At 50.0% G+C, this 15,871-nt stretch overlaps 1 protein-coding gene, 1 long non-coding RNA gene and 1 pseudogene across 4 annotated transcripts in view; 2 read left to right on the top strand and 1 right to left on the bottom strand.

Annotated features, from left to right (window-relative positions):
- The window catches only part of LOC139047577 (uncharacterized), a 216,372-nt gene that overhangs the window by 118,548 nt on the left and 81,953 nt on the right, over positions 1-15,871 (bottom strand). Inside the window, exon 4 of one of the 3 annotated variants that reach the window (XM_070521430.1) lies at positions 8,756-8,984. The exons of the other annotated variants lie outside the window; for them this stretch is intronic. Coding sequence (XP_070377531.1) covers positions 8,756-8,984 — 229 coding nt within the window. The remainder of the gene's footprint in view (positions 1-8,755; positions 8,985-15,871) is intronic. 3 annotated transcript variants of the gene reach the window in all.
- The window catches only part of LOC139047578 (uncharacterized), a 120,930-nt gene that overhangs the window by 50,187 nt on the left and 54,872 nt on the right, over positions 1-15,871 (top strand). The window lies entirely within an intron of this gene.
- Positions 14,242-15,019, top strand: LOC139047450 (uncharacterized; annotated as a pseudogene).

The raw sequence follows: 15,871 nt of genomic DNA, 5'->3' as shown, positions 1-15,871 counted from the left end.
ACGTGCGCGTCGTGTGGTAAGCGCTCGTCATGGCGACAAGAAGGGACTGCTGGGCAGAGAGGACACGCATGGTAAGGTGGGCGGAGGGGAAGGGGAGCCACCAAACTGGGGACGCGTATGCAAGTGCAGGCTGCAAAACCTGTCGGTATAGTCGGCGTATAATTGCCGGAGGGTGCGTGCGACGTAAACGGCTAAAATTTAATAAACGAACAGCCAATACCTCTGAATTAGATTTCATGTCGTCAACGTGAGCAAAGAAGTTAAGTTTATCGTCAAAGACCACACCAAAAGTGTGGTGCGATCTTCGCAGTGCAAGAAAGCACCAAACAATTGGATGGACGGCCGCCGCTTTCACGTTCCAATGTGGCCGTTGTTAAAAATACAAAGAAAGATTTTGGGTGACTGATTTGGACCTTGTTCTGTCGAGACCAATTACAGACCAAGGTAAGGACCGATTCCGCCAAGGCCTGCAGTTGCAAACGCGAAGTGTCAGTAATGTGGAGAATGGTGTCGTCCGCATAGGCCTGCATGTGTACTCCCTCGGGAAGGTCGAGATGTAGGAGCGAATGGATGACTACGTTCCATAATAGTGGGCTGACCGGTGATCCCTGAGGGGTGCCAGTCGACGAGCGTGCAGTCACCTCAACCGCGTGCGAAAGAAAGACAAGCGTTCGACCCGTCAGAAAGGACTGCAGCAGGTTGTAGAGGTTCACAGGGCACCGGTGTTTGCGGAAAAAGAAGAGAACATTGTCGTGCCACACACTGTCGAAGGCCCCTGTAAATTCTAACGAGATCAGGACGGCTGGAGTCTTGATGGATTTCAGGGCGCACAGCGTCTGACGTAATGCATAGAGCGCCTGAAGGACACAACAAGCATGTGTAAATCCGAACTGGCGAGGATGAAGAAGATTGTGTGAGTGCAAAAAATAGTATAGCCGGGAATTTAGTAAGCGTTCGAGGACCTTCCTGAAAAGCGAGTTCACGACAAGGGATGCAAGGTGAGGGGGACGGCCAGGCTTCAGTATGAAAATTATTCTGCCAACCTTCCAACAGAAGGGAAAATGGCCCAGATTGAGAGCACTGTTAAATAAAGACAGAAAAAAGTGGGGATGCTGCTGAAACAGCTGGCGGACAAACATGCCGGTGGTGCCGTCCAGCCCCGTCGCCGCTCAAGAGTTGCGAAGCGAGATCCATGTTCGAGCTCTGCCATGCTGAACGGACGGTCCTTGCGTTGCCAAGGATAAGGGCAAGTGGTGAGCTGCTAAAGGCGCTGGTGCAACTCGTTGTCAGAGGTCGGATCGTCATTAGCCACATGCTCTCGCAAGAGCAACGCGGTGGAGTCAAGAACGGACACCGTCGATCCTTCCCGAGACACAGCGAGCGGGGGAAGGGATGTCCATGTGACGTGTTTGCCAAAAGCCAGCTTAAACGGTTTGCCAAAAAAGTGTTTCGTGGTAAGGTCTAGACAGAAAGTCTTTTCGAAGCTGTCATTCGCGATTCGGATATTGTGTTTGTAGACCGCGAAGGCGTTGGCATATTGTCGCCTGAACACCGTTCGGAGCACTGGGTCCCGTGTCCCCTGAGCCCGGCGTCGCATCGCGCGCACTCTTGCGCGCTCCTCCCCCAATTTCGGGGCCCACCACGCGTTGGCCCGCTCACCTCGTTGTCGTATTACTCGCATGTACTGTCGAGAAAGTGCATCGTAGATACGGTTTATTTGCGCGAGCACTATGTCCAGCGAAAGGGTCGTGTAGAAGGCATAGCGATACACCCGTGCAAACCAAGCGAAGGTCTGCAGGACATTCAATATCTCATATTGCGCAAAAGTGGTCAGACGCTTTACGGTTATGCCGGGAGGCGCACAGAGAGAAAATTCAATATATCTGTGTTCCGTGAGCGTGTCCGCGTGCGACACTGCCCAAGTGTACCCCTCCCGAGCCAAAGGTATTAACAGCATCGTGACGTCAATCCATGAACTGGCGTAAGGCGTGTCGAAGGTAGGGGCAGATGTGGGGTCGTTCAATATGTGTAGGCCATTGCCGCTGGCAAAACTTGCCAGCTGGACGCCCCGCATGTCGCCAGCTGTAGGACCCCAGAGTTCATGCTTGGCGTTAAAGTCCCCGGCTAGAACAAAGTTCTGAGAGGACTTCCGGGATAAACATTGCCAGAGCTCATCTAGGATGGGGTCTATAGGTCGATGCGGAGGGGCATGGGTCGCCACAAGGACGAATTCCTACCCCGGGCAGGCACAGCTGACCATTACTACATGCGGCGATAGCTATACCGGGCACAGGTCAAAACCGGGAGCCGGTGCCAGCAGCATTAGGCGCGGATTCACCGGGGTGTTGAAAGAAGTTAGGGTATGCAGTACGTCGGCAATTTTGAAATCTCGGATGTGCAGCTCTGAGATGATGGCAAATGAAAAGACACCCCGATCCATGTGGTCAACCAACAACTTCATCGCATCTCGGGTGTGGTCGATGTTGGTCTCTAGGAACTTGAGGGTATGCGTCCTAGCCATATTCGATTGAAAACCATTGATGCCGGGAAGGAAGGTCTAGCTGCCAGAATCGCGGTCGCAAGTGCGTGCCCGAGCGCCAACGGGTCGCATTAAAGATCCATGGGTGTGTTTCCTCGTAAGCATAGACCCCGTGGCGGAGGCTGCACATGTACTGACCGAATGCCAAAGAAGGAAAGGCGGGCAGGAGGTGCAGAAAGGCACCGAGCAAGATAATAGGCAGAAGAGAGTAAAGAAAAAGGAGTGAGGAAAAGCGATTGGGGAGAAAGCAAGCAACGTACTAGACCGTAAGGGGAGAATCAGACAGAAAAAACAGGTGAGCTTGCCTAAGATAGAGGACGGCGCGCGGCGGCCCCAGTCGCACACTCGAGCACAGTGGACACGCCCACCAATGTGCGTGAGCGCGGGATCTGCCATTCGCCACACTGAGGCCGTCGCGCACCACTCCAGGAGCAATGTGGTGAGCGTTAACCATAATCTATTCTAGCCCGCAGGCGGGCTACCCGTTTGGCCGAAAGAGGGCAGAGGCGGTCTCCAGTGGGATGTGAGCTTGTTTGACCAGCTTTGCGGCACGTTGCACTGTGCGCCGAGGTGCGGGCCTGCGCAGCGCGTGCAAACAGCCATAGCCTCCCTGCTGTCACACTGGACAAGCACGGCGAGGGTGGCCATAGGTCACACAAAACGTGTAGGTGGGGATATGGAGGCCCTCTACCACAGCTGCTGATGTCCAGCCCACCATAATACGCCCGCGACTCAGGAGGGAGCGGAACGCCGGGGGATTAACTTCCAGCACGTGAGAGAACTTGCCCGAGCGTTCCTTAAAGGATACGCGCACGGAGCACAATGAAAAGTCTAGATCTAAACCAGGATTGCAGCGTTGAGTTGCGGGACCTAGTTAGAGGCGGGCATGTCGGGATCTACCCCCCTTAGCTTAATATGGGGCTTCCGTTTTTGTGCTAATCGGTTGAACATGGTGGCGTTAGTCACAGGGTTTCTTTCGAGGGCAGCCTTGAGCCTGTCCATTGAGGTATTCTCGTTCGACAGAATTGTCAACCGATGTGGTGTCTTTCTAACAATTATGCCGCCTAGCTTTTCTTTTACGGGATCAATGTTCGCTTTTATTACAGTGTTTAGGTCCTGAGCGACGGTGGAGGTGGGAACGAGAGGAGTTAAAAACATATTATGTGCATGACCTCGCCTGAAGGAGGCATGGACGGCTCCCTCGGCAGAGGTAGACGCCGAGGTCACCGCAGCAGCAGTGCGTTCATCCCCAACAGGCGCCCTTGGAACTGGAGGCGCACCACCTCGGGCAATGGCAGCGTAGGAAGGCACAGCCACGCCCCGGGCGTCAGCCCTGGGGCACAACGCCGGACTGACCCGTTGCTGGTCCAGCTGCTCACGCAGTTCGTCCGCATGGCCGCACTTCGTGCCGCCACCGCTCGCATATCGCCATATTCCTGTAAAATCTGCCTCAAATGCCCGAGGATTTGAGAGGGATGAACATTGGTCACTTTGCATTGCGTATCAAAAAGAATGTCTGTGATTTGTTTCTGGAGCACGACCGCGCGATGAAACGACGCCGTCAGGGCGCCACCCACTCGGCTTTGTTCGGAGGACGTCTGGTTGGCTTTGCCCGGAAGCGCACCACGACCAGCGATGGCAGCAGGGCGGCTTCCTCCGCGAGACTCCAGGATCACATCGCGAATCGCGCCATCCCCGTCCAAATAGAAAACAGACTTGTACGATCACGGGGAAGAACCTGCCGAAGGGGAATTGTCCCCGGTGGATAGTCCAGCGGCAGGATGCTGATCAGCAGCCATATCCCACTGGTGGGTATGAGCCATCAGCCCGGCCGCCGTCCGAAGGCCCACCGGCAATCACCGATTTAATCAAAGTATCGCCCCGTGGCGCAAAATACCGCCAAGGCCAGGTGCAGGAGACACTAATGATGGTCCGTCAACAAAACCGTGGGCAACAAGACAGGAAGGGAACAACCGACCTTTAGCTGAACCTGCGACGAGCGAAGCGAGCCGCAATAAGGCAGAGGCGATGGCGATGGGCCATCGCCATCGCTTGAGGAACTTCCATTGCCAAACGAAGTCCCTTTGTCTGCAATGCCTCCAAGTTCTCGAATTTGCTCGGTTATGGTGATATCAGCATCAACTGATAACGAATGCGGCTTATCAGTCCAGCATTCAGTTTGTTCACAGAAATAGGATTGTTCCCTAAACGTACAGCTGCCATTCGACAAAGTGCGTTGACTCTTTGCACCGATGCAGCTAGAACACTTTCAACTGCGCGTCGCCAGAGTAGCTTGCTGTCGATGGTGATGCCCAAGAATCGAACACAAGCTGCACGACGAATTCGATGGTCTCTAATATTCTAGAACTGGTACAGCGCAATATAGGGAGGAAAAAACAAGCCGAGCCGGCCAGATAAAGGAACAGAGCACTGACTTCGAACTGGTTAATTAGCGAGTTGCATGAAATATATACCTACAACAAAGCATCAGGACAGGTCGTCACAACACTTCACAAAACCTCACGCCGATAGAAGGCTGCACCATCATGGGTCACAGACCGCGCAATTTCGTCATGCAAGGTTAAACTCATCAAGAAAGCTTGCTTCCTGTCGAGATAGGCACAAAGATGGCGCGCTAACGCACGTGCAGCCAGCCCTTGCTATGAGATCAGCTTCAATGATCTCCGGCGTAAGTTGCTATGGGTGCTTTTTTACCACATCACAGCGATAAAAATTCGGTTGACCTCCACAGTCGCGACAGTGAATTCCTAACTGTACCTGTATAGCCCGGTGCAAATTTTAATCATGTTCTTTTAGTCTTTCATTAAGGCAGCGGCCAGTTTGACCTATATATCTCTTCCCGTATGATAGTGGAATTGAATAAACAACTCCAACAACGCATGAATGAAAACGCTTCTCGTGCATAGTCGAACCGACAGTAGTGCGCGGATGGAACGCATTTACGACAGTACAGAGCCTGCGTAGCGTAACCGGCCCAGAAAACACTACTTCCACGTTACCCTTGCGGCCAATCGTTTTGAATCTGTGAGAGACGTTATGCAAGTATAGTATAACTACTGGCTTCTTGTGATCACTATTTCTTTGTTGAGCTTCCGTGTCACTATCTTTCTTTAGTTGCTTTAGTAGCTTTGCTACTGTCGGCCAAAGCTGAAAAACTACTAAACCTTTGCAAGAGTTGGTAAATGTTTTCTTTGCTTTTAAGCAAGTGCCTCAAGTGGTCTGTGTGGGCGAATCTTTCCGGATAGGCTATCGATAACACCCCTTATCCTTGTGATTTGAGTAAATGGCAACAAGCTCTCACAGAAAACAGCCCATTCAACTCGTCTCAAACTTTTTGTGTAACGACGACGACAGCGTTTATCGTGTTATAATGAGTTTTCGCAGAGGGAGTTCCCTTCTCATTACTTTCCTTTCTGCTCTCCTACGCACTGCGCAGAGGTTCTTGAGTTTCAAGCCAGGAGTAGGAAAGTGACCTGGCAGTTGCAGCACTGTAGTAGGCACTACCTTGCTTGGCAACATATCTGCGAAGAGCTCACCAGGGAATTCAACCAACGTTTCTCTGGGTGTGTCCCAACGTGTCACAGTACAAAATTGTCGACCAGCAGTATGAAATCAGCCGATGATTGTGAACATTCGAAAATTGTCGCTGCCCATCCAGTCTGGGGCCGCTGTCGATAATACCAAAAGGTCTGTAGAGTGTAACACGGGGTCTCTGGCACTCCATGAATCAGGTTGCCTGAAGGAAGTTGGTTTGCCATCGGTCGCCACACTTAAGTCAGCAGCATCCGCGGCTGCCACAAGTTCTTTCCCACGCAAATCTACAATCTTATCTCCCCAAAGTGAATGATGTGCGTTAAAATCCCCACAGATTATTCTGGTCGAAAGGTAACGAATGCAAAGATCCTTTAAAAAAGCCTCCATGCAGACCTTCCTTCGTGGGCTTGCATACACCGACACGACACTGAATTTTCGGCTTCCTAGGCACACTTACGCAGTTGGGACTTCCAAAGACGTAGAACAAAGGTCTTGCATCGGTAAGGTGGCATGAGGTATTTCGCGCCTGATCTATATTATTGCACTGCCATTTGCAAATGAAGGTATACTCGGATTGCCGTGTCCGATGTACCCTGGGATTGCCCTTCCATTTGGGAGACCAACCTCCGAGAGTGCATTGGTATAGCGACGTCCCTCACGCTCTCAACAAAAGAACTGGATCATCTTCTTGATCGATGCTTAGCCTTCTTTTTCTATTCTTTATGTCACATTCAATTATGTCTTTATATGCTGCTTCTGCAAATAAAGCATTTGGTTGCAAGTCAGCGCTCTGTCCTGCGCTCTTTACTGGCTCATCATGTGTTTCACTGTTCCTGCTTTTATGCTAAAGATGAACCAACCAGCCCCATTGAACACACTGCTGGCAATATATACTTAGGCAGCAGGATTGCCAACAGCTTCGCCTGCTGCAGAGTCTCGAGCTTTGAGACCGTGCTTGGTTTAAAGCGCTCTACCCGTGATGGGCCCTTTGCTGAAGAACGGTTATAGTTGGTGAAGGTGCTGGGTGCACTCCAACTCTACCATCCTGGAATACCGCACTCGCATGCTGCATTCCACCATGCCATTCGCCGGCCAGCAGACGCGCATTCTCTGTGCTGGCCCTATCCACCAGCGGGATCCTACCATCTTCAGCGGGACGGGTGACAATGACGTTGAAGATTGGTTTGCGTTCTGCGAGCAGGTAAGCGCTTATATCCAATGGAACGACTCGACCATGCTAACTAACGTCGTTTTATATTTTGCGGGTGTGGCCAATGTCTGGTTCAAGGATTGTGAGGCGAATTTTCGAACATGGTCTACGTTCAAGGCAGCATGTACGGGAGTATTTGACCATCCCGCTTTGTGTAAATGCGTCAACCCACCGTGGCGGAAGCGCACTGCATTAATCACATCACGAAAGGAATTACTCATGATTCCTTCCAACTGCTACTGGCTAAGGACCCGAGACCTCTTGCCGACAATACTAACCTCTGTCACAGCTACGACGAGCTACGCTAGCAGCGAGCTTTGACGAGGCCTCCTGCTGCAATCCATGCGTCGGCCTTCAGCATGGCGATTGTTTTCGACCATGCGTCGCTGATCCCGCTGATCAAAGCCTTTGTCGACAAAGAAGTCGCATGAGAGCTGTGCCCAGTACCCTTAACTCAGGTGCCTTCTAGTCTTTTCCCATCCACTCTGCGCAACGGCATACAAGGTGAAGTCGCTGACGCACTTCCAGTTGCTTCCCAGTAGACGCCTGTGGTCGCTCCACTCACTCATGCTGCGGCAGCTGCCAGGCCACACCACGAACTGATACCGCCTTGTCAGCTACTCGCACGCCGTTGTCTTCCTCCGGTCTTCCTCCGGTCTCCTGGGTCGGCCCTCGCCTTGCCCACCCGCGGAGCACGCACGACATTCTGCCGATATGCTTCGCATGTGCGTATACCCGATCGTCGCAAGGTTCTGCCGCCGTGTGCGAACAGTCGCCAATGATCTACGGGGGCATCGTTATTCGGTCGAGTACAATGCACACTACATTCCATTCGACCCACCGCCAGCTCATACTCAGACTGAGCGTCCTCAGTCTTCCTGAGCGTCCTGAGCGTCCTCAGTCTTTTAGGCTGTCGCCTCCCGCTATCCCCGCGTCGCCAGTCACTTCACCGATCCGTCGGCGGCCCATATCTAACGTAGAGATGTAAAATTTCACAACATTTTGAGATGCGACAGAAAGAAGTTCCTTTCGTGTTTTTTTTTTCAGGAAAATACGAGAAATGGAGAAAAAACTATCGCGTCCAGTGCTATGAAAAACTAGACACATTTATATATGTAACTTTGACAAGGATATAATTGTTACATTATTGTATTACAACGGCTTAGCGGAGTTTCCGGGTTCAACATCATGGAACGATTTCACGTCAGGGCATTTATTTCACATCGGAGCCTCAAGACCGACATTTCTATCAATCTTTCGATTCCTTTAAGTTTTCATTTGAAGAGATCTGAACAATTAGGTTACCTATCTATCCGCGCAGTATTATTTGGCGTTTGTAGCCAACCAGGCAACTGGTTAACGTTCCTGCGGCAAAGAATAAAAGTTATATTCTAAAAATAGAACTTAGCCACCCTCTCTTTAAAGCGCATTTGACAAAAAAGGTTACTTACCACGTAAACACGCATGGGCTTCACATTATTCATCATAAAATAAACGTCTCGTGTCGAGCTGCTTTTAGGAAACCGGACAGATCGTATCACGGTTGATTTCCAAAAAGCAAGTCCTCTATTTTCCATAACATTTAGCCGAAAGGTGTAAATCGCCGAGGTGTCATGACATTCATAGAAGTTCATCTCAGCGTAAAACCCACCATTTTGTACACCTAGGCCGAAATGGACGCTAAAAAAAGACAATTAGGAATTCGTAAGGTGACTTCGAAGGCTATGAATGCGAGCTAGTGGTGAGAATCTCTGGGAGAAAAACACCGCAAAAATAAACACCGACAATGGAGTAACAGGATTAGTGCTGACTGCCAACTACTAGGGTTTATTGCGTGCATGCACAAATATACCTATAAAAAAGGGAGAGCGGAGGTTTGATATCTGGCACTTCACTCGCGCATGCGTCAAATGATAGAATGTGGACACAAATGATGAAACCGGTTTAGCAGTGGAGATACATAAGGTCTTTTTCGGTGAAGGCAATGGAAACAGTACTGACGCAGGCATCACCTTTACGCATTATCGAAAGTGCTTCAAATACCTCCCGTGCTGTTTGGTCCCTATACCAGCGCAAAACTCATGTTTCTTGGTAGATCGAACAGTAGCCACACTATGCAAAGTGGGTGACCACATTGCTCCTGTTTTTCGTCTTGCCGTTATTAGCGTGCTCGCGCAGCCGGTCGTTGTGACAGCGACCCGATTGTCCTACATATGATCGGCCGCACAATGTTGGCAACTCGCACACAGCCTCGCTGTGGCGCGGTACATAGCAGGTGGCTTGTTTCTTGGCACATGAGGTGTTGGAGGCATTTCTAGTGTTTACTTTTCCGCAGAGGGCGCTTAGCACAATTCGCGTCACGCATACAAGCGATCAGATTACACAAGGTTCAGTGACAACAGACAGTGGATAGAACCCTCCATAACATTAGAGGAAATTCCAATACATGCGGGCGCGTCCTGCGCTGGCCGATATAATTAGTTAATCGGTGAAAAGTGGTCACGCGAAAAAAGATAAAGTACACGCGTCAATACGGTCACATTGCCTTTGCAGCAAAGCTGTGTGCGGCTAGTAGATTCGTCCTTCCATCACCTGTATGCCGAAAACTCCTCCGGCAGAATCCCATGCGCATGCGCGCAAACAAACAAACCAAAAAAAGATTAGCGCGCGAGTCGCTGTGCCAGTAGTGACGCCGTCGCTCTCCGTCGCATCCGAGCGTGCGCGCAGCATTTTCTTTCCGGCTGCGAAAAGGGTAGGCCACGCATCATCAGCAGAGCCGCTAGCAGGACCGGGAACGAGCTCGTCTACGCGGTGTCAATGCCGCAGCCCGGACACAAGAACAGGCTCGTGCAGCCGAGCCCAAGCAGCGACTTTGTACCGAGAATTCTGCAGCATACCAAGCCATCCTTTAATAAAACCGTCGGGATTAAGCAAGTTAAAATCACCTGCGCCGCACGTTTCATCTTCGCTCGTTAAGCATATGTACGGGGTGTTTGAGCCGTGATTTCTTTTAAACAATGGAAAACGCCGGCTTGAAAAAAAATGATGTCTCAGGTACGCGTGTCAATGCCCCCTCCCCTTTTTTTCAAGTAGACTGATCCTGATCATCCCAAACCTTACAAAAATAGTACGAAAGCGCAACCACAGTAAAGCACAATCACAAATCAACAAAAGAACTAGAACACTACATGTCCTAAGCACGCGAGGAATTCCTTAAACCATAACGTTTTGTACAATAATTACTAGAGGCAACCTTCTACTAGTTGCTGGAGGCAACTAGAGGCAATCGTTCATGCGCGATGATAATTATAGTATACAGATTTGTGTTCTTCAAGCTTGTGCACTCAGACGTTTATTTTTATTTTGGCTTCGTTTAACATGCTTCATCAGCCTTAATTGGCATATATATATTTTTAGGTAGGGAGACGCACACGAAACGCTATATACAAGTATATTTACAAGTAAATACGCCGCACTTGGCCAAGAGGCAACGGCCGGCGCTAGCCTCTAATCGTCGTCGCCGTATTCACCCTGTTCGCCTCTTTGTCATCGCAAATACTATTCCGTAGCATTATCCCTGGCGGCAAAAGCGCCGTCCCGGAGCGACTAAATGCCAGACTCGGAAGCAGTGTAGTAGACCTTGAACCTACTGACGTGCACAACATCACTAGATGCCAGAGTAGAGGACGAGGTTGAACGCACAGGAGCAATTTCGTACGTCACAGGCGTCGCCTGGCGCAGGATGCGGTAGGGCCCTGTGCATCACGAAAGGAGCTTTTCTGTAAGTCCGAAGTGAAGAGAGGGCGACCACAGGAGCACGAGCGCACCAGGCGAAAATTGTACGTCACGGTGACGGGAGTTGTACTGACGCTGGTGACTGGTGTGCGAGGCCGTCAGTCGAGTACGGGCAAGCTGGCGTGCATGGCCGGCGAGGGCGATGGCGTCACGCGCATACTCGCTTGTTGAGATCGCAGCAGGAGGAAGTGCCATGTCAAGGGGCAATGTCAGTTCGCAACCGTACAGTCGATAAAATGGAGAAAGTCCGGCGGTGTCATGCCGAAAAAGAATTATATGCAAATGTGACGTAAGGAAGGGCGATGTCCCAGTCATGGTGGTCCTTGGAAACGTACTTGGACAGCATATCGGTAAGAGTACGATTTAACCGCTCTGTCAGGCCATTGGTTTGAGGATGGTATGAGGTAGTCAGCTTGTGTTGAATGGAGCAGGAACGCACAATGTTCGCGATAACTTTCGAGAGGAAGTTTTGACCACGGTCAGTAAGCAGCTGTCGTGGGCCGCCATAAAGCAAGATAATGTCACGCAAGAGAAAGTCCGCGACGTCAGTGGCGCAACTGGTAGGGAAAGCCCGCGTAGTTGCGTGATAGGGGAACTGGTAGGGAGAGCCCGCGTGGTTTGGACCTCAACCCAGACTTCGGTGGCGGGAGCTGATTCCTTCGAAAGCCACCGCCTCACGCAGACTGGAACACAAATCTGGCGCAATCGGCCCTTGGCCAGACGTCCGGCTATCATCAGGTGGGCTCGCTTTAGAGAAGCTCCGCTAATCCCGTTTTCCCCACCGTGGGATTAGTTTTTGAACAACGCCGCAGCCTGCAAAGGTGGTACCCACGGCCTGTGCTGCGCAAACTCGAGTGATGCCTCCATGCGCTGCCAACTTAGCGCGCATTTTCACACACTGGTCTCCTTCCGAGGGGCCACAGCGCTCGCACCAGCACAAGATGCCTCAGACTTGTCTTGGCTTTAGCCGGCACGATGGTACGCCACGTACACAGATGAGCACAGCAAAGACACTTAGCTAGACCATGGTAGACGGTCGCAACTCAAGACAAATGGATTGGTGCAAAATCCGTTTTTGGTCGTTCAGAAGACGGCATTTTCGACTAGCCAAGTTTCTCGTTTTATTGCGATAGCAAGTATATGGACACTCTAGGCGCATTTTTGCCGTCACCGTCGTCGTGGTGTTACCTACAAAGTACAAGGGCGATAACACCGTCACCGCGCGTCGTACGCTGTATGTGCGAGTGAAAGGTTTCGAGGGTAAGCCTGCGATCACAGCTTAATCTGGCGTGTGCGAAGGAGGAGCCGAAGGCAGGCGCGCTGTCTTCCGTCGCGTGAAAGCCGGTGGGAAGATGCGAGGGACGGTTGGTGGGTGGCGTTTGGCTATGTCAGCAACTGCGCATTTTGCGTACGGGCGCAAGGAAAACTGATGATCACGGTTCAATATCGTGGGCAAGAGGAAGAAATGCGGGGAGGCCGCGGGGGAGGAAGGGGGGTGGCTTCGACTTCACCAACAAGTGCGTACTTTGCAGGTCCGCGCGCTTTCGCGCGCGCCGCATCTTTAATGAGATTTGCAGACGGCTCATACCTTTGTGCGTGCTGTGTTGAGGTGACAGAGAGCACGAATGTCACTTTCATTTCTGCTGCTGTTGCGTTTCCTTACAACAGCGTTTTGACAGCGACTCTCCACGCTCATCCAGGGTGGTGTGTTCATGTTTGCTTGTGCGCGCTGACACGATGCTTCTTAATTCACTTGGTAAGCGAAACTTTCGAAGTTTATGCGGCCAATAAAACTACTATTATTACTTCGTATAGCTATGGACTAATTTGCTATTGCAATCGATGCTTCGTTTTGGGGGCGGAACTGCGATTTTTGAGCTCGGCGTAACTTTAGCGTGTTCTGGTGGCGCAAGCAACACACTCCTGTCGTATAACTCTCGGCAATCACCCCTCGCGTTTTCAACTATCGTGAGCACCAAAAGCAGGTATATGTTTTTTTTTGGGGGGGGGGAGGGGGAGAATTAAAGCATCACGAAGTTTTCGCCGTAATATTTCGTCAACCCAAAACTTACTGCGTCACACTGGCCAGGCTGTTATTCGCTATATGCGTCACAACGGTGTGTGCGGCCAACTCCCCTGAAAAGTAGCACTACATTTAACAAAACGAGTTAAAATAAACTTGGGGCCAACATAACGCATCGCAAACATGTGCGAGTACAATTCAGTACACGCAAAACTAACTGCGTCGCAATATCTGAGCTAGTTTTTACTAAATGCGTCGCAACGCTCGGTGCCGTGCTGTAAACTAAATTGTTTTAACTGCAGCGCAGACTGTGAAACACTATGTCTTACCTGGCCCTAGTCCAAGGGTGCAATTGTGTTTTCTCGACGTGCACAAAGAATGCGAAAATGCAGCAAGAGCCCAGCAAAGTAGGCAACATCCAAATTAAAAAAAAAGAAAGACGGGTCGCCCAACACACCGACGCTCCCATGAGCAGCAGCCCTCACTCACTTTGGCGCATGTCTGGTGCTGACGAACTGTCAAATGCATCGAGCGCGCCAGGCGTGTCTTTGGCTTGTCGCTAGGTGACGCAAGAAAAATAAGTGGTAAACTATAGGTTCATTTATATGCAAAACGTTTTAAGTTTTAGCTGGGAACAATAAAAGATAAAAGGCCGTTATATGGCACTCTGTACATAGCGCTCTTCTCAGTTAACACTCGCTTTGTTCAATGTATCGAGTGTCGATTGGGCTTATGGTGGCTGCGGCGACCTATTCTACACCCATGGCTTGGTGGATTCAGGCATTGAGCAAGAGTCCACGCTATCGTATACTGGATTTGCCATGCGTCCTGGAATGGTGCCTTCTGCGCATCGAAAAGTGCCGGATGTCCGAGCATTGTAGTACGCTTCCGGAACCGCCTACTTGTGGGTATAAACGGGAGCCTCTTAACCAGCGCCCACTAGGACGCGGCACTCTTCTCGGCCGACACTCACTCTCTTCAATGCATCGGGTGGGTTGTTTAGATTATCGTGACTGCTTACGACGTAGTGCTGTCATGCTTGCTAGAGTGTCTTTTCCCATCAGCGGTAAGCTGTTTATTTGCACCTGCAATGTTGTTGCTCAACAGTGTGCAGTAATCATGATGAATTCCTTGTTTGTAGAGGGCTCTTTCCAGCTTTCGGAGAAACTACTGCTTTCGTCCGGTGACGTGGAGTTAAATGCTGGCGCTACGACTGGGTCTGAGTGAGAACAGATTTGTAAAATTGAAGAAATATTGAAGGAACTGCAGTTGGTATAAGCAAGCGTGCTGAAATAGTTGTCCGACATAAAAAAAGCTCAGAACAAACTTCAGAAAAAGCTGAACGTGATTACTGGCACCAGTAGATTTGAAAAGCATCTTGCTACACTTTAAAAAACAGAAACAAATTTATCTGATAAGCTGAAATACGTAGGAAACAAGAGCCGGGATCTAACTGAGCATTCATTGGAATATCAGACAAGCACCCAAAAGAAACCTTGAAAGAAACCTGTGAAAATAGTCAAGACTGTGTTTACGGACGTGTGAAAACTAGCCAACATTTCAATTGAAAGACTCATCGGCTGAGAGCCTACAAGAAAGTAAGCACTTGTCCAGTTGTTGCTAGCTTTTTCGTACGAAAAGCAAAATAATCTGTACTGAAAAACGCACTGAAATTCTAAGGCAATTCATACAGCGTTACTGAAGATTTCTGCAAGGCAGTTCAAGTAACACACCGGTAGCTCTGGAAATATGGTAAAGAAAAGCGGCAGGATCAAGAAATCGAGTGCACTTGAGCTGCGATAAGCTGATAATCAATAGGCAAGCATTTGCCTGGGATACTGACATGCATCAGCCAGTTCAACTTCAGGCACAGGCTCAGCTGCCTGAGAGCGAATGACGTGTTCAAGGTTCTATAGCTCAAGAACGAACGAAAAAAGTACTATCTGGAAAACGCTTACACCAGCTCTATTGGTGGGTAATTGTCTTAGCATAAAATAATAAACTTAATGAATTTGCAATTTTAGTCGTAACAGTGAAATCACAAATTGTCATAGGTACTGAGTTACGGCTCGGTAACACAGTATCTGATGCAGAAGCATTTCCGCCTAGATTTACAGTATATCGCAAAGGTGGAAAAAGACATGGCAGTCGCTTGTTTCATTTCATCGCCAGCAGCCTTCCAAGAAAAGAAGTTGTTTTTGATAAGGGTGCCGAATCAGTGTGTGGACGCGTTCGATTTCTTCAGGCAAAAACATTGTTCTTGGGACATTTTACCGCCCGCCTGGCCGCAGCAACGAGCCCCTAATTCAACTTGCCAATGCGCTGCTGCATATTCCTGAATGCGTGATACTGGGAGGGGACGTCAACATGTCACGCGTTATTTGGGATACAGACCACATAGCTGCATCAAAAACTCGTGCTTACTCTGCCTTTTGGGAACTAATAAGCGCCTATGGTTTGCAGCAATATGTACACTAGCCAACTAGGGTAATGCTATCCTGGATCTCTCGATAAGAAATTATCAAAATGTTATTGCTCGTACAAATGTATGTCCTGAAATTAGCGATGACAGTGTCGTTGTTGAAGAACTAAATGATCGTGGAATGCCTACACGCACACGACCATCACGCAATGTCTTCGTTTACGAAACAGCGAACTTCGATGCCGTTTCCAATGAACTGACCGCGTTGTAGCCCACGTTTCTGCGCTTGTCGGAGGCATGTGGCACCAAAGGGTTGTGTATTATTTT

This window comes from Dermacentor albipictus, chromosome 7 (genome assembly GCF_038994185.2).
Source record: "Dermacentor albipictus isolate Rhodes 1998 colony chromosome 7, USDA_Dalb.pri_finalv2, whole genome shotgun sequence".
Lineage (NCBI taxonomy): Eukaryota > Metazoa > Arthropoda > Arachnida > Ixodida > Ixodidae > Dermacentor > Dermacentor albipictus.
This window is presented reverse-complemented; position numbering and strand designations above follow the sequence as displayed.